Consider the following 18,793-nt stretch of genomic DNA (forward strand, 5'->3'; position numbering starts at 1 on the left):
TTATATTTTTGGTAATAATGCCGCCATAAAATAAAAATATTATGCACTAAAATTATTTTTGCGTTTTAAACATAAAATACGTAATTCGGAACACGACGAAGTGTCACAGGAATCATCCTACGTGAAAAGGACTATAGTAAAATTTATTTTTTTCTTTTGAAGCATTTCATATATAATTTTTTCGCTTTCAACTTATATGAATCTGTATCATGATCACACTCTCTCCTATTTATTAATATTTTATTTATTTCTTTACAGTAATTATAAACGACTGGTTATTTACTAAAATAATATTTCCCACAGGTTCTTCCGATTTCCTTAAGAGAATACCTCTTGTCTCTTGCAACAGGTATTTGATGCAGTTTACATTGTTTGTTCCTTGGTCGCACACCGTTGTTACCACATTAAGACCAGCACTTTGAAGTTCTGTGATGACGGCCTTTAATTGCTTTGCCAGTTCTGGTCCCTTTGTTGCAGACTGAGAAAAGGTGTAGGCAACAGGTTGCTTGAAATTTTTTATGAGTCCTCTTATCATAAATACCTGCGCATGATCGGCATATTCAGGAAGTGTCTCTTGCCCATTGGTTACGAACCCACTCACTCGATCTTTTCTTTCATTGTATGCCACATTAGGTTTAAGTGACATTTCGTCGAAAAGCACAACACATAACTTGTGTTCTGGTTTCATTGTTTGTGCGGCTTTTTTTACTTGCGCCATCAAATTTTTATTGATGCCAGCATTTATATCTGCCATATTAATTAATTTTATTAAAATTTGACGTGATGGCAGGATAAAGATTTTCCTCAGGAATCTGTATCCTTTTGGGCTTTGTTTAAGTATAGTCAAAGCTACAATTTTTTCCTCTAATGTGAAACGCCGGCCTTTTTTTTCCTTTTTATGCTCCCTGAATTGCAGCAAAGTTAAAATTTTTGATGTGCTGGACATTTTGTCTAGAGTTTCCAAAAATTGAAGATTTGTGGTAATATTTTGCAGGGCCTTGATTTTGATTGCCTGCTTTTTAACCTTGCTACGGCATTTGCTGAGTTTTACACCAACTTGCAACATTTTCTGGTACAGAGCACGCTCAGTTTTTGTAACAGGAACCTGTTATACCAGCTTCTTACTAACACATTTTACGTGTATGTTGAGATGCACTGAAAAAAATAATAAGAATCATATGAATAAAAATTGCAGAATATTTAAGAGTACATATTAGTTAAATAGTATCAGAGCTAGTTGTGTGTCAAATTATCCAATCATCAAAATATGTATTACATGTAATAAATCAGATGTTTTTAAACCATGAAAGCGTAACAACTAACAAGCAAACTCAGATTTGCAGTTATTATACTAAGTTTGAATGCAATTATATTACTTACCAAGATCTTTCACCACCTCTACATTTTCTCCTTCACTATGAGACTGTCTATCACTCTGTATAGACTGAGATTGTGAAGTGACAGGTTCTGAAAAGCTATTTACATATTTGGTAAGAAATATGTGGACCACCATCATCTTAATTTGTATGAAATTTGTATGTAATCATACAAATTAAGATGATGGTGGTCCGAACAGGACGCCAGTAATAATATAATTGCTGGTTAAAAGCTTGTATGTAGGATCACTCACCAAGATTCTCTTTCATTTGTACATCTCCGATTGAACTTTGTGAATATATAGTATAATATGTATCTGTGACGAGATTGTAATGCCAGTTTATTATTGTGATAAAAGGGCATTAGTGTATTAAGAGGGCTTATTCAATTTAACGCAAGTCAAAATCTCCGCGATCTATTACGATAGATCGCGGCTTGCGCTATCCTTTTACTATGAACAGCATAGGTCCACAGGAGAACGCCGAGCAACATGTCCTCTCTCTGGAAAGGCTCGCTGCCGACTGATTTTAATCGGGTCGCGCGCAGTGTTTTATAGTAGTTTAAAAAAAATTGTAGAAAAATAATAGAGGTACCTTAGTTGATTTTTTAAATTTTATCTTATAAGTAATACGTTCTTTTATTGCAATATGTATAAATTATATTCAACTAAGTCAAATATCTTGGTGAAAATAATCATTTTGTCGACTACAATTTCTAAAAAAATTCACATTGTTCGGATTTTAATTTCGTAAGTTAGGAGTCCAAAATAAAAAAAATCTTTTAACTAACTATTTTCATAAGGATTTTTGCAGTTAGTTAAAAAAAAATGTGTGTTAGATCTGTCAGCAATTTCAGATATTTTTAGCTTCGAAATTGACACTAAAAGTGAAATCAAGTAATCATCGGCTCAGTTATCTTGATGGTATTCACAAATACTGTATTAATTGAAAAAAACTCTTAACTAACTATATAGACAATAAAATTTCCTAAAATTATTAGTAATTCATATGTTTGTAAGATAAGTGGTTGATGGACAATCTGGTTTGAAAAATCACATATTTGAGCCAAACAGCGCACGGACCGCGTACACGGCCTTAACAATCATTGGCTTTTTTTACATTTTGGCGTAACTTTTGAAAGATTGTTAATACACTAACGCCCTTTTAGCACAAAAAAATATCATACTTTTACAATAAACTGGCACTACAATCTCGTTTATACAAAAATGTACTTTGGCCCTTTTAGCAACAGGCCACAGATATTACTATTATATAATTAATTGCTAGTGTCTATCTATCAATTATTTAAGTATTACAACAAATTGAAAGTAGCAAAGGATCTTTGGTACACATGACATTCAAAAGTTACTTATTTTCAGCCTTATTTGTAGAAATAAATGATTTTTTAAATAAAACATACATTTCAAATACAGTTGAAACATTTTTGCAGGAAACAACAGTTTTGTGTAACCAGTGAATAATATGTTGTATGAAGCAAATATGTCATGTATATATACATAAAAAGAATTGCTCATTTATATGCATATGACAAATAAAATATACTTTTTGAAGTAGATGGTTCAGACATCTGAAGAGGTCTTAATGCTCTTTTTTCAATGCTGAATTTCGAGCAAGATAGTCCTGTAACAAACAATAAAATAACATAGATCAATACATATAATAAAATTCTAGAAAAGCGGTGTCTGTACAATGAAAATATGGAAAAAAAAATTAGCAGGTGTTATTACTAAATCGATCACAAACCCAAAACTGTAGTTAAAAAATTTTTTGTCTGTTTGTCTGTTTGTCTGTATGTTCGTGCACGCTAATCTCAGAAACGGCTTATCCGATTTAGATGCGGTTTTCACTAATATATTGGAGTAATCTTCATTTAACATTTAGTGTTTATTTCATGTCAATCGGTTCGTAAACAAAAAAGTTATGACCATTTAAGTATTCACGGCGAACATTTGCTAAGGCATTCTATTTATTGTACACTGTACAGTGTACGATATAAGTTATCTGTTACAGTTATTCCTATAAATGTCCAGGTGATCATATCGAAAGTCCCCAAGGGTGGGGGGGAGAGGGGTAAGCTGAAGTAGTAGGGGGGAAGGGGTCAAATTAGAATTATGTTTTTTCTATGTAAATTTTATACATAAAATGTCCTTTAAATTATGTCGATTCTCGTATTATATTTTTAACTCCCGACGCAAAAAGATGGGTGATGAGTGTTTGACAACTATATGTGTATAATACATGTTTGTGCTACCGTAGCTCGCTAACAGGTAATCCGAATTTGATGCGGTTTTTTTTGTTAGGCAGCATATTTTCAGACGCTGGTTCTTAGATAAAGTGTACTTATAAAAATAGGTTCATCCATTTATTATATCTAGGTATATAGGGGTAAAAGTGAAATGAAAGTGAACGACCAAATGAAAGTAACAATAAGTCAAATTTTATCAAAATCGGTTCATCCATTTATTTGATATAGGAATAAAAGTGGTAATAAAAAAATGAATTTTGTCAAATATACTCAAGTGACATATCAAATGAAAGTGCATGACGTGTAAAGTATAATTAGACATATTTAATCAAAATCGGTTCATCCATTTATTATACCTAACTCAACTCAAACTCAAACTCAAACATTCATTTATTCAATTAGACTACTATTTAGTAGCACTTTCGAATCGTCATTACATAATTATTTTAACATTTACCACCGATTCGGAAAGCAGTGATCTAATATAATGGGTAAAAGTTACCTATATATGGGTAAAAGTGGGAATGAAAAAAACGAATATTATCAAATATGAAAGTGCATAACGGGTGAAGTACAGTTAGTTATATTTTTATCCAATTCGGTTAATCCATTTATTAGATTACAGCGGTAAAAGTGGAAATGAACAATAATCGAATGTGGTCAAATAATATACTCAAGCGGGGCATATGAAAGGGCAAAGTGTGAATTACAATTAGTCATATTTTATCGAAATCGGTTCATCCGTTTATTACATTTAGGGCACTTTAGGGGCGACAGTGGGTATAAATAAACCAAATGGAGCATCAAACGACAGGATATGACGTGTACAATGTACATATGGGTACAATTACGTATAGATATGGTTTACATCAAAATCGGTTCTGCCATTTACTAGGGGTGGAAAGGAAAGGGTTAAAAATCTGTGAAAGAAGAGAAGATATGGGAGCGAGAGGATAGCCACACCCTGGAAATTTTGAACTCTACTCAAAGCCACATAGGCCTGGCCCTTGGAATTTTTTTTCCTAAATATACCACTTCTTTTGCCACTGTGGTCCATTACAATTTGGGCACGGTTACGGCCCAAATCAATATGATGTAGGAATGTAATATGGAGGTACATTTGATAGTTCGGTCTCGCTCACTTGAAAATATTACATGAAAATAAGAAACAGAAGTTTAAAAATTTAAAAATTAAAAAAAAAATCCCAAAGCAACGAAGATAAAGGAATAAATCATTTTTCAAACTTCCCGACGATCTTAAAAATTAAGTACCATTCTAAAAAAAAATATTTATAGAGGTATATATGATATTATATTATGATAATGTTGGCATGGCAGCCCCGACGACTTTGTTTTTTTTATAAATATTTAAAATGGTATTTATTTTTAAAGATCGTCGGGAAGTTTGTGAAATTATTTATTCCTTTTTCTATGCACTTTTCTTCGTTGCGTTGGGTTTTTTTTTATTTAATTTTTATTGCACGGTCTAAACGGTTTAGTTACTACAGGCGTGAGACAGGAAAGATCTGATTTGGATTTGGTGCTGGATTTGATAAGAACTGAGTATCGATTAAGCTGATCAGTTGCTGCACGATACATTGTTAATAACATCCATACAAGGAAGGAAGAAATTTGCTCGCCTCCCCCCTGGAGCTTAAAAATAATATGACATAATGTAAAAGAAATACATAGAAAATTAATAAGGCATTTATTTTTTTTATTTTTTAGCACAGTTCGGTAATAAATTTTACTATCAGTTCTTTTAATTATTTATGGTAGTACGTGTTTACTCAATAATTAAGTTAATTAGTAACTACTATGCAGTCACTATTCCACGCGGACGAAGTCGCGGGCACAGCTAGTTATAAATATAGTAAAATTCAAGCGTGGAACGTAAAACTGAAATACTATTGTATGATATGACTACATACAGAAATCATGACTCATAAAAATCTCTATTCCTAGACAGCATGTTTCACCAAAAACTTAGTTGATAGAAAACATTGTTCATAGACATCTCGGTACATAGGAAGCACTGTTGACAGAGATCTCTATTCATAGATGGCACTTCTTGCTGTAAACTTTGTTCATAGAAACCACTGTTTCTAGATACCTTGATTTACAGAAAGTGCCACCGGAGCAGAAACAATTGGTATTTATTATAAGTACCAGCTTCCACCTGGTGGTTTCACCCGCATCCCATGGGAATTACATCCCATAATGGGATAAAAAGATGTCTGTCAACAGTGCTTCCTATGAACCGAGATGTCTACAAACAATGTTTCCTATCAACTAAGTTTTCGGCGAAAAGAGCATGGAACATAAAATAGAAACACTCTTGTACAATAGGACTACATACAGAAATCATGACTCATAGAAATCTCTATTTAGATGCTTTAGACAGTCTCATTGTACTTTGTCATTTTGTGATTTAAAATTTGTTTACTATAAACTCAAAATTAAAATGAGTTTATTTTTTAACATCAACTCTAGACATTTTTAGACTTAAGGTGCTCTTTAAGGTGTATACCTTAATTGTGGGTATTTTATTGTGACTAACCTGGCATGTTTTTCGTTGGTACAGCTCCTTTAGCAAGTCGGTTATTCCGGCACCAATGTTTTGGTTCGAAATGAACATGACAGATGCGGCGGTATTTAAAAATATGCTTATTTTCAAGTTGCAAAATGTCACCACCAATAGAAAAGACCCATGTATTAAATAGCTGCCTATCCTTATTTGGATTAGGGAATTTATGTAAATTCGCCGCGGCGTCTGGAAAAAAGGGGCACAAGTTAGTATTCAGTGTAGACGTGACAAAACGACGACTATCTGTTTTATGGATGTGGATAATACTTACCTAAGCTATTTGCACATCCAGGAACACAACACTTTCTATTAGACATGATAAATATTATTTATCACAAAACGGGTCAACGAGTCCTATCTCAAGCACAAAATTCACAAGATTTCGATCACCTCAAGCACAAAATCGACACGGCCGAAGGAGCAGAGGCTCAACTTAACGGACTTAGGTGGATAAAGCACTTATGGGGATACAAATCTGGAAAAACAAACAAGACACCGAAAAGCACTGCAGCGCAAACCGGCAGCCACGTTTGTTTGATTGACATTGATTGACGTTTGTTGCATATAGAAAATAGATTAAATGTTGCAAGTAGAAAATAATTTCTAAGACAAATTGTCAGCTAAATTTTATTTCTAATTAATTATTGATAAAAAACTGTGCTAAAAATGATTCAATTTGCAACACAATATTTTTATTTAAGATTTTAGCTGAAAATTAAGACTAAAAAGGCAGGTCAAAAACAGAATCAACAAAAGATGAGATAGCGCCATCTTACGCACCTTAGCATAACTACTACGCAATCACACATCATCATTATTACAAATAACGCCATCTAAATTTAAGTTTCTTAGATACCTACCTTACATTAGAATACTATCAAATTAAAATGTCAAATTCATGTGAAGCCTCAATGCATTTACTGTCTAACTCTAAGAGGTCTAACTTCATTTTACAGACTTATTTAATGCAATTAAAACAATCAAATGAGATAAATATCATTTATTTCCTCTTCTTTTATTATAATAATTAAAAGCTTCTATTTGTATGGAGTCTTCAGAATCGAAGTTTTTATTTACACCGTTTAATAATTTATTTGTGGCCTTACACCAAGTGAATGCAAAAAATCTGCACGTAAAATCAAAAAAGAAGTCTATTAAATCTCTTTTATGATTTGGACAATCAATAAATTTTGTATCTGCTATTACATGTAACAAAGTTTTAATGTAATTGTATATGTTGACAACATGACTTTTATTTTTTAAAACATTATGAATTACATCCTGTAAACATGAAAAAAATATTTTCATATTCAAACTAGGGTACGACAAAAATTTCCTATTTTTTATAAATTCTCGACAACTTATATACATGTTTTCTTTTTCATTTTTTTCAAATAATGTTTTCTCACAAGTTTTACAATTTTTAAAGATTTTTCTGCTTTTTCTTAACAAATAACCGGTTACATACTCTAGTTGAGCCTTCAAAATGGGATTGTTTTGCTTTTCATTATAATCAATTATGTGATCATCTAACATGATATCTTGAAAATCAATTTCATTGACCTCTACCGCGTCACTTTGTTTTTTAGAAAATATTTCATCAAAAGTATGAAATACTGAGCAAAAATCATCTTCGCAATTCGACCCAATTGCATAATTGCTACTTAAATTATTTACTAATAGCGAGGCAAATGCTGCTTCAAAGCCAGCACATGTAGGGGAAACATTTCTGAGACCGTGACTACGTATGCTGCCAAAAAAATTTTCCAAAGGGTCTTGGTTCAAATGCCTACACCAGAAAGATTTCATGTTATGTTCATTAAACAATTTGTCTCTTAATAGCTCCATATTTTTTACAGTATATAACCAGTTATTTATAGATGGCACAGTACCCTCAGATCCTGTGGCAGATACAAACTTCATTGATTTTAATATATTTTTGGATTGAGTCCATACATTTTTGTGCAGAGAATTTGGTGTTACATTTCTAACTCTTTGCCACTACGGGTTTTTGCATTTTGAAAACTTCCATTCATTGAATCAAATAAATTATCTATAAAGATTAATAAGTCTGCAGTGTCCTTTGCATCCTCAGGAAGAATTCCATTCTCTGAAAAAAAAGGAAAATATATTTAGTTACCCAATGAGTAAAAAAAAGTTTATTAGCATAAGAACACCAACTAATTTATTGACTGCAGTAATGTTGAAGAAAAAAAAAACAACTAAATTAAAAAAGTTACACTACTGCCACAGTTTTAATTGCATCCAACTACTTCATATGCACCCGAATGAATGAAAACTATCCTATGTACCCCAGGTTTCAATCTATTTCTACACAGAATTTTACCTCACTCGCAGTTTTCCCGTGGAAGCGTAACAGACGGTAGATTTAAAAATGGTAGTAATAAAAGTACCGACAAAAAATTGAGAATTACCCACACACAGACACAGATTGCTGGAGAATAATTTGTTTGTCGGACACATTATTATTTCCCTTTTTAAAACAGAAGGAATCATACTAAATATTCAATAATAAAATATAGCTTACCAGCTAAATAACCCATGGTTTTGCCAACTGTTTGGCTAAACAATTGGGATGCAAATTTTACTTTCATTTTAGGAATTTTAATTTTATTGCAGTGATTCTCAGACAAATTTCGACAAAGTTTCAGTCCTTTGTAGGTTGGGTTGTTATTATATAATAATTGAATGTGTTCCCACTTTGCAAGTTTTTCTTGGCCATCCATGGTGTATTTCAAATTTTTTGTTATTAGATTATTTCTTAACCCTTTCAATAAATGAGGGAGATCATATAACGGAATCACAGGCTTCCCATCAACCTCAAATATTGAATGTTTTAAAATTTCATTATTTCTTACGTAGTTGTGTCGAGTATCTTCAATTAAATAATTGATTGCGCTTACATTAGAGGTTCCCTGGTCACATACAGTAGCCATAACAGTAAATCCTATTCCGTTCAATTCTCGGATGATTTTTTTATCAATCCTGCCAAAACTTCTTTTCGTGTACTCCCAGAAGAAAATGAGTAAAAAATGGGCTGTTTGAAGTTTTTTACAATGCCTCTGATCATAAATACTAGCACATGATCTGCAATTTTTCTTAATGATTCTCCTTCATAATTTACAAATCCCGTTATTCTGTCTTTTCTTCTATTATAGTCAAAGTGTGGAGTGATAGCCATCTCATCGAATATTAATGTACACAACTTTTCTTGTTCTTTCATGCCTTTTAATTTTTGATGCAACTGGTTAAAAATGTTTTCATTAAACCCTGGCTTTAAACCGGCTTTTGAAAGAAGCCTACTCAAAGTTACTGAAGATGGCAAGATGAAAATTTTGCTAAGCCATCTATAAGCTCTAGGTCCTCGCTTGTACATAGACAGTGCCATTATTTTTTCTTGTCTAGAAAATCTCCTTCCCATTTTAGGTTTATTAATCTCTCTAAACTGCATTATTGTAAAAATAGCAGCTAATGTTTTAAATTTCTTTAAAGCATTTTGAAATGCAGTATTTGTACTGAGCTTTCTGGCATTTTTTAACCGTTGTTGAAAAGAGTCTTTATCTTTTTGTAATTTCTTTATTTCTCTATGTAGTTGTTGCTCACTGAGCCCTGGACATTTTTTGATGATCCCTAAAACAGATTTAAATAAAGTAATTAGCAGCAAATAATTTCTATGCTACAGAGTTTTTTCTATATAACTCTTTTTAGACATATCCATTTTTTAAAATAAAATGGGTGAGTTAATAATTATGTTATTTTAATATACTACAGAGCTCTAGATAATTTTTGCACTTACGTGATTTCACAGAATGGACAGTTTTCTTCTGTGAATAATCAATATCAATATCCATAGGTTCATCCTGTCTTTGTGATTGTTTACCTGTTCAATAAGGAAGGGTACATAACAGTATACTTGTTAATGTCACATAGTATATTCATCAGTTTGAATCACAAGAGGAAAGAAAGATACGAGAAAGTACAACAAGGAAAACTTTCAAGCACAAGATAGCTCCAAATTTTAATATAAATAAGCATTGCTCCGGGTACCAAGCAGTGGAATTGTTTAATAGGCTACCAACTAATCTCAAACTATTAATTTATAGCCCTAATTCATTTAAAAAGGAATTAAAGGCATTTTTGTTAGAAAAATGTTTCTACTCTGTATCAGATTTCTTATAATTATAAAGTGTGTCAGGGAATTAATTTGTACCATCATTTCCCAACCAGCAAAGATGTCCTATAACAATAACTTACAACACTAAAAAGCTTTTTAAATGACGTATAACAGTGTCGCGGTGACAAGCTTGTTGTATAATAGCGTTTAATAAGATGATTTTGCTCTATAATCATACACAGCAGATTTGTCCCATAACAAGGTGATGTAAACGTTTATATCACTATTTTATACGGCGTTTATAGAGCAGCTCTTATCCAGATTTTGATACAGCAATAACAGGGCGATATTATCACATAACAGCGCTGGTGGTCTCTTTTTTACAGCAAATTAGTGCAATAAACGATTCTAGGGTAACCTTTATAGTCCCATGCCTATAGAGGCGTAAAAAAATCTACAATAGGACAATTTAGTGTTGTAATGGTTTTCCTTATTGCTATTATAGCACTGTGAATCTGCATGGTAGCTGAAACTCCATAATAGAGCAATTAGGTGATATATCCGAGTTCTATATCACTTCTTTGTAACCTAATTGAATTATATTAGTGTTTTTCTGCCCATTATAACGCAGTGGTGTAATAGCTGAGTGGTCAGAGTTATAGGACTGTTTTACTGTATAAAAGAGTTAATAAATCTATTATGTAACAAAAACGGCGTATTAATGTAGTAAAATGCGACACTTACGAGAGATATACGGCCTATAAGAGAGTTTCTTTCTCTTTAAAACAACAAAAACCTGCCATATTGTCAGCACCGTATCGTAAATAATTGAAGGGTTCTATTTAATAAAATCATGGATTTAGAACATATGTAAGACAAGTAAGTAAGGATTGACAGACAAGACAGACAAATTCAAGGTGAGGCTTCGAATACGGACAATGATTCCGTACAATCTGTTACATCCTATGAACAAAACCAATTAAACAGCCATCATGTGGTTTGTGATAATTCAGAAGCAGACCATTCAGACTCTAGTGTTCTGCTTGACACTTCGGGATCGGAATCTAAAAATCGGAATTTACACTAGAAAATACAAAAAAAAACATGTTATGGGTTTTCTATTTACATCAGGGAACCCTACTAATTTAATCCAGTTTAAGGCATGACAGTTGTCAAAACTACGTTCGTTTGCGGTTGTATAATAGCCACGGAGTTGCTATTTGGCATCCTATACAGCAATTTGGTGTAAAATTAGTTTTTAATTACTTAAAACTCAATAATTCGAGGGGGGCATTAAAAAAACAGCGTAATTATGCATATAATCTATCAGTAAAATTTCATTCGCCAGTCAGTTTATGTATCTAACATAATTAACAGCGTAACAAAAATTAATACTCGACACCACGATGATGGTTCCTATAGTCATTTACTCGTATTATCAACTGGTACACGATTTACCATTTTGTACTATAATTGTAGCGTCGTGGTGGCTCGTACATTGCAACTTCGTGCTACAAAAGATTTGCGGTTACTCTTAAAACACAACTTCGCGCTGTAACAGCATCGCGGTTCCTTTTATATCACTACTTCGCTCTATAACAGCATCGCGATTCTATAAGTGTACTCTTCTATAGGTCCAAATCACAGAACAGTAAGAACATAATAGAAGTGCTATAATGTCATCATTAGTATGAAAACCAGTGTCGCCAAACCCACACATTTATACCGATAGTTATACAGTACACTACAAGTAAACTATGCCTTTGATTGGACAGCTTAATTTGACTAAAAACTGACTTAGGTTATAAATTCAGCATTTCAATATGTACCCTAACGAACCAAGTTACGGTTTATTTTAGTATAACATCCCTAGGTATATTAGCTGTTTTGTTTCTCTTTGCTCAGAAATTCCAAATTCGAAAACATTCAGCTATTCCACAACAGATGGCGTTGGTTTTCAATACATATAACTTTGAACCTCTACACATAAAGATAAGGTTGAAATTTGTGTCACTCTAAATTAATGACATTAACTTGACATTAACCTGATGCTATGCTCTAAGGGATGTCAGCCTTATTATCGATAATTCACAAATAAATATATTTTTGTGCATTTTTTTTTCTTTCTATTATATGAGTATAGGATAATGTGTCACATTTTGGAGTATGTTTATTACTACTAAGTACGTCTTTTCATATTATTATATTTAAATAAAAAACGGAATAGAATAGTATAAATCTATATTTACAAAACAAACAGAAAATATGCATTATTTTAAATCTTGGAACTGCCGTAGGTTTGATGTATCGGTGGCCTTTGTTAGACTGCTTATTGCTGTTCGGCATCCAGTTAACTCGTCACGTTGCATTTATTATCCATTTCTCTTTTAAATTAGGCTCTTTCGAAAATCTATAAATAAATAGGACGAATGAAAGCTAAGGGAAAATAGAATAAAATTTAATATTTAAAATGTTTGTCTTTTCTAAAGTATCGATACTGTCGATATGCGCCACATGCATCACTAATCCGATATTCGTTTGTTTATTTCAATAATATTCCAGAAAGTCTTGTTTGCTGTTCAATCCATATTAGTACTTATTTCTTATGGACTAAGGTTCATTTTGACTTAATATTTTTATAAATTTTTGACAAATTACGACAAGCGAAGTTGTAACATAAAATATATTTAAAATAAATTAAAATAAGACTTACCGATGGTATGAAATGCCTCGATTGCTGATATTATTTCGTCTGCTATCATTTTTCCACTCTAATACCGAACAACACGCTCTAAATAATGAATAAATATGGAAATAAGGTTTGACAGTTGACAACCGACTCGAATATTTTTCTGCGCACAACTGAGAGCGAGTTAGGTGATCTTACCTTACTAGTGACACGTGGGCCACGCCCACATCGCACTTCTATTATGTTCACTGTTCTGTGGTCCAAATGGCATCTGAGTTGCTGCTACAGCAACACAATACCATCAAATGGCTTTATAAATGCGCCACTTTGGGGTTTATACAACGTTCTTATCACCCTTATAGGACTACCAATTAGCACCTCTGAAACGTTCTTATCCCTTCTATAGAGCAACGATTTGTTGGTTGGGTTTAACTATTAGTTGTAAGTTGTATGTTCAATGTAATGTTGTTTTGAATAAATTAAATGAAATGAATAAAAATGAAACATAATAGAAGAGGATCTTTATCTGTAAAGTATGAAAATCAATCTTTACCTGATGTTGAAGGCGTAGCAGGAGGCATATTCAAAACTTGGTTAGTAACATCAGTTAAGCAACGGTTTCCAACAGAACAAAGCCCTGTAAAAAGGATTTATTATATTTCAAAACCTCTCATATACATCTAATCGCAACCAACAAAGTGCCACAGCACAGTAGATTTTATCAAAAGAAGTGTATTCATTCATATTGTTTGAGATGCTTAAATTAAATACATAAACAAAAATTAACATTTACCTGATGTTGAAGGAGCAGCAGGAGAAACGTCTAATGTTTGCTGAGTAGTATTTCTGTGGCAACGTTTTATGACAGAAAGACCTGTAAAAGATGTAATTATAATTATTATATTTATAACTCCCTATTTGGTCAATATGTTAGTTTTTAATTTGATATAACATAAGGTACAGGTGCCTATGTAGGACGCGGACCAGCCATGGACATTTCTTATATACCTCCGAAATTAAGCAATCAACCAGTATTATTTTTTAAATTGGCATCATATTTCAATAGGGTCAACGTTTTAGCTATCATACCAACCGTTTTAAACAACTGACCCCCATTTTGGCGGCGGCCATATCCTCCTATATTATTCATTTTTCTATAACTAGCTGTTCATTATTAAGGTTCCTAGACTGAATTACTACTGTCCATTGATGGCTGTTCATAATTAGATCATGTCCATAATTGGGTGTCCAACACTGGATTATTCCACCATCATTGGTGTCTATATAATTATGAGTGTATTTTATTTTACTGAAAACTTAATTGAAATTAGACATAGAATACTGATTGAGAAAAGAGCTTTTCATTTACTTTAGCTTTTCATTTGAATAATTTGCCTTTGTCTGTAGCTATGTTTGTCTGCTTTAGATAAAGTTTAGTTTTAGACTTTTTACCATTTTTGTACAGAACCCAAAAAAATATAAATTTCTTACTTGATAACCTAAGTGTGGGGACAGCATTAATTGAAAGTGTTTTGTTCCTGGTGTGATATTTGCTCTCAAAATGTAAGTGGCATACTCTTCGGTACTTAAAGATGTATTCATTTATGTGTTGATGTTAGGAAATTTGTGAAGAATTTCATTAGACAAACCTGAAAACAAAGTATAATATTATGACACCACAATACAAGATCTTTCTCACCATTCATCATCATTCCATGACAAGGGATTCAGGACAAAATATTAATTGAAATTTTACTATTAAACTAGATTTTGTCAGCGGATTTGCTTGTCCTTTCTCCGTATAGGAAATTTAATTACAAGATACATTAATCAAAAGATACGGTATTGGTTAACCGAAATACCCAAATGATATTATCGTAGAAAGTTATTTTCCCAGTTTAGAAATTGACAACATAAAAACCTATTCTTATTCTATTAGTTATTATTAATCACTCACCACAATTTGGCACACAACACTTTTTTTCTGCCGCCATTGCAGCAAATCGGAGTCCATTAAATGTAGCCGGGTTCGAATAAAAAACAGAGTTGTCGGAGTCCAAAACAGAGCACAGGTCAAATAAATGAAATAGAGCCACCAAAGTCCATAAAACAAAGCCAAATCGTCGTGAGAAAATCCAAAATAATAACGTATAAACCACCATATAGAAAAACATAAACTTTTTGAACATGACATTGACACATGTAATTTGTTTGATCCTCGTTTGATCAGAGATGATGACGTTCCGTTCCAACAAGTATGCACAAAATTTATTTTATATTATTTACACATCCCGAAGACTTTTAAGACTAAAATTCATATAAAATAAGTTATATCTTTACGTTTATAATGTTAAGTAGTAAACAAAGATCCTACAACAGGGAAATTATTACAAATTGTCAAGTAACCTCTTAATACTAAAGTAAAACGAAGCGTTATAAAATTGCAATTTTCGGTCAGATTCTAATTACCAGTGCAAACTTAGCACCCCATCTATGGAATTTTGGGTCGAAAATGGCCTTGATCGTTAGGTCCCCGTTAGGTCCTTTAAGGTCCCACAATTTTTTCGTTAGGTCCCCTTTAGTTTTTTTTAAATAATTTTTTAAATTTTAGGTATAAAAAAAATGAACTTTAGCACCCCATCCATAGAATTTTGGGTCAAAAATGACCTTAATCGATAGGTCTCCGTTAGGTCCTATAAGGTCCCACAATTTTTTCGTTAGGTCCCCTTTAGTTTTTTTCTTAATAATTTTTTTTTAATTTTAGGTATAAAAAAGTTACACTTTAGCACCCCATCCATAGCAAAATTGGCAAATTTTATCAAAATCGTATTCTTTACCGTTAGGTCCGTATAGGCTCATCATTGAAATTGTTGAATTATTTATTTTATTAAAATTATAAAATAATAAAAACCTGCGCATGCGCCTTAGAGCATTAAGGCATGCGCACATCATAGTACATAAACAGCGCGAAATTTAAAATGGTATCGTTTCATTTATTAAATAAATCTATTGTTCTGAGAGTGCTTATTTATTAAAAACCTACTTTTCAACCTAGAATTAAAATAACTATTAGTGTATTAGTGTCAATCTATGGTGTCAATATATTTTTTGTAGCGGCCACAGGGCCACACTATCTGGAATGTCATCGTGGCGTTTCTGCGTAGGCGTACCTAACCAGTACCTAACCTAGACAGTAGAGTTTGACCCTATATAGTTAATTATTGTCAGTTTCGTTGAAAACGGATCAAATTTTTTGCGAATTTATTGGTTTTATTGATGAAATATTGGTAAAACTATAAAGAGTGCTGTGCGGAAGCTTTTATTTTACAATGATTAGTAAATACAAATAGATACAGAAAGAGAAAATAGCTTAAATCAAACAAAAAGAAGATTGTATACATGTTGCGACAGAATTCATAGGTTAGTAAAACTTATTCATCTTGATAATTTTAATATGTACTAGTAGTAAGAATTTAAAATATTATAAATGATATCTGTATAAATTTATATAATGTATGTTGAAGTATGTTAATAAGGAATAAAAAAATTACAGAAAAGAGTTCAAGATGTGCTCTAACTATAAGAAAGTAAAATATCTACTGCGGGAAGATGTCTCTCGCAGAATAAATATTTTGACCAAATTTCTTCAATGACTGGTTAGTACCTATTTATTCAAGAACCTTTTTTTCAAATTAGTAGGTAAACTTGTTTTCTTAAAATTTATTAATTTCCAGACATTCGTTTTTCAACACTGAAAATAATTCATACTGAAGGGAAAGGAAACCAAGGGGTTTTCAGCACCCCTGGTAAAAAGCGCCCTCATAAAACATTTTCAGTGTTGAAAAACTAATGTCTAGAAATTAATAAATTTTAATCATTATATATGTTTTCTAATTGAAAACAAGTTTACTAATTTGAAAAAATGTTCTTGAATAAATAGGTACTAACCAGTCATTGAAGAAATTTGGTCAAAATATTTATTCTGCGAGAGACATCTTCCCGCAGTAGATCTTTTACTTTCTTATAGTTAGAGCACATCTTGAACTCTTTTCTGTAATTTTTTTATTCCTTATTAACATACTTCAACATACATTATATAAATTTATACAGATATCATTTATAATATTTTAAATTCTTACTACTAGTACATACTAAAACTATCAAGATGAATAAGTTTTACTAACCTATGAATTCTGTCGCAACATGTATACAATCTTCTTTTTGTTTGATTTAAGCTATTTTCTCTTTCTGTATCTATTTGTATTTACTAATCATTGTAAATAAAAGCTTCCGCACAGCACTCTTTATAGTTTTATCAATATTTCATCAATAAAACCAATAAATTCGCAAAAAATTTGATCCGTTTTCAACGAAACTGACAATAATTAACTATATAGGGTCAAACTCTACTGTCTAGGTTAGGTACTGGTTAGGTACGCCTACGCAGAAACGCCACGATGACATTCCAGATAGTGTGGCCCTGTGGCCGCTACAAAAAATATATTGACACCATAGATTGACACTAATACACTAATAGTTATTTTAATTCTAGGTTGAAAAGTAGGTTTTTAATAAATAAGCACTCTCAGAACAATAGATTTATTTAATAAATGAAACGATACCATTTTAAATTTCGCGCTGTTTATGTACTATGATGTGCGCATGCCTTAATGCTCTAAGGCGCATGCGCAGGTTTTTATTATTTTATAATTTTAATAAAATAAATAATTCAACAATTTCAATGATGAGCCTATACGGACCTAACGGTAAAGAATACGATTTTGATAAAATTTGCCAATTTTGCTATGGATGGGGTGCTAAAGTGTAACTTTTTTATACCTAAAATTAAAAAAAAATTATTAAGAAAAAAACTAAAGGGGACCTAACGAAAAAATTGTGGGACCTTATAGGACCTAACGGAGACCTATCGATTAAGGTCATTTTTGACCCAAAATTCTATGGATGGGGTGCTAAAGTTCATTTTTTTTATACCTAAAATTTAAAAAATTATTTAAAAAAAACTAAAGGGGACCTAACGAAAAAATTGTGGGACCTTAAAGGACCTAACGGGGACCTAACGATCAAGGCCATTTTCGACCCAAAATTCCATAGATGGGGTGCTAAGTTTGCACTGGTATTCTAATTAGATATTTCCATCTTTTGTATGCAATAGTTTGCTTTTAAAATATTATTAACACTATTTGAGTTCATTATTAAAAATTAATTTCTTACTATTGTATGTATTTATCATTTTGTTAAAAATGCATTACAGGTGGTGCCATCTTTTGGCGAATGTTCGAACTATTCCGTGTTCACGATTTTGTACTGAAGCACAGAATACATAATAGTAGTTGTATACGTAGTATATTATTATTAGTCTGTGATAGTAGCTAAACACTCTCCGCCTCCCGCCAAAATTAAACACTTACCTCACCCCGCACGATCAGCAGGGCTATTGCGTCTGCCTTATTACGGATCTTGCAGACGATCAGCAACAACCAAAAATTGCGCAATAGTTGTTGTCAATCGTCTATTTCATATTACGTAAAAGCAGACAACAAGCAGATAATCTGCCGTCAACAGTGCTGCCTCTGTCGAGCAACTGGAAAACTAAAAATGCAGTTGTCGCTAATGTAAACTCAAAGGTTGCTTTGCAAACGGTATTTTAGGTATTATACAGTATGATGACTTGCGACAGCCACACGACAGCAACTACCAAGCAATTGATTATTTGTCAAAT

The 18,793-nt window shown here is 32.2% G+C and overlaps 2 protein-coding genes across 2 annotated transcripts; both read right to left on the reverse strand.

The window, feature by feature from the left end:
• Positions 1-223: 223 nt before the first annotated feature.
• On the reverse strand, positions 224-1,520 carry LOC123705353. Its single transcript, XM_045654097.1, has 2 exons — positions 1,381-1,520; positions 224-1,155 (listed from the first exon to the last, which is right to left on the reverse strand). The coding sequence occupies exon 2, from the start codon at positions 1,064-1,066 to the stop codon at positions 245-247; it is 822 nt and encodes a 273-aa protein (XP_045510053.1). The 5' UTR covers positions 1,067-1,155; positions 1,381-1,520; the 3' UTR covers positions 224-244.
• Positions 1,521-2,477: 957 nt separating this feature from the next.
• On the reverse strand, positions 2,478-6,746 carry LOC123705355. Its single transcript, XM_045654098.1, has 3 exons — positions 6,501-6,746; positions 6,203-6,415; positions 2,478-3,017 (listed from the first exon to the last, which is right to left on the reverse strand). Exons 1-3 carry the CDS (start codon positions 6,544-6,546, stop codon positions 2,908-2,910), a joined length of 369 nt encoding a protein of 122 aa, XP_045510054.1. The 5' UTR covers positions 6,547-6,746; the 3' UTR covers positions 2,478-2,907.
• Positions 6,747-18,793: the final 12,047 nt, after the last annotated feature.

This window comes from Colias croceus, chromosome Z, assembly GCF_905220415.1.
Source record: "Colias croceus chromosome Z, ilColCroc2.1".
NCBI lineage: Eukaryota > Metazoa > Arthropoda > Insecta > Lepidoptera > Pieridae > Colias > Colias croceus.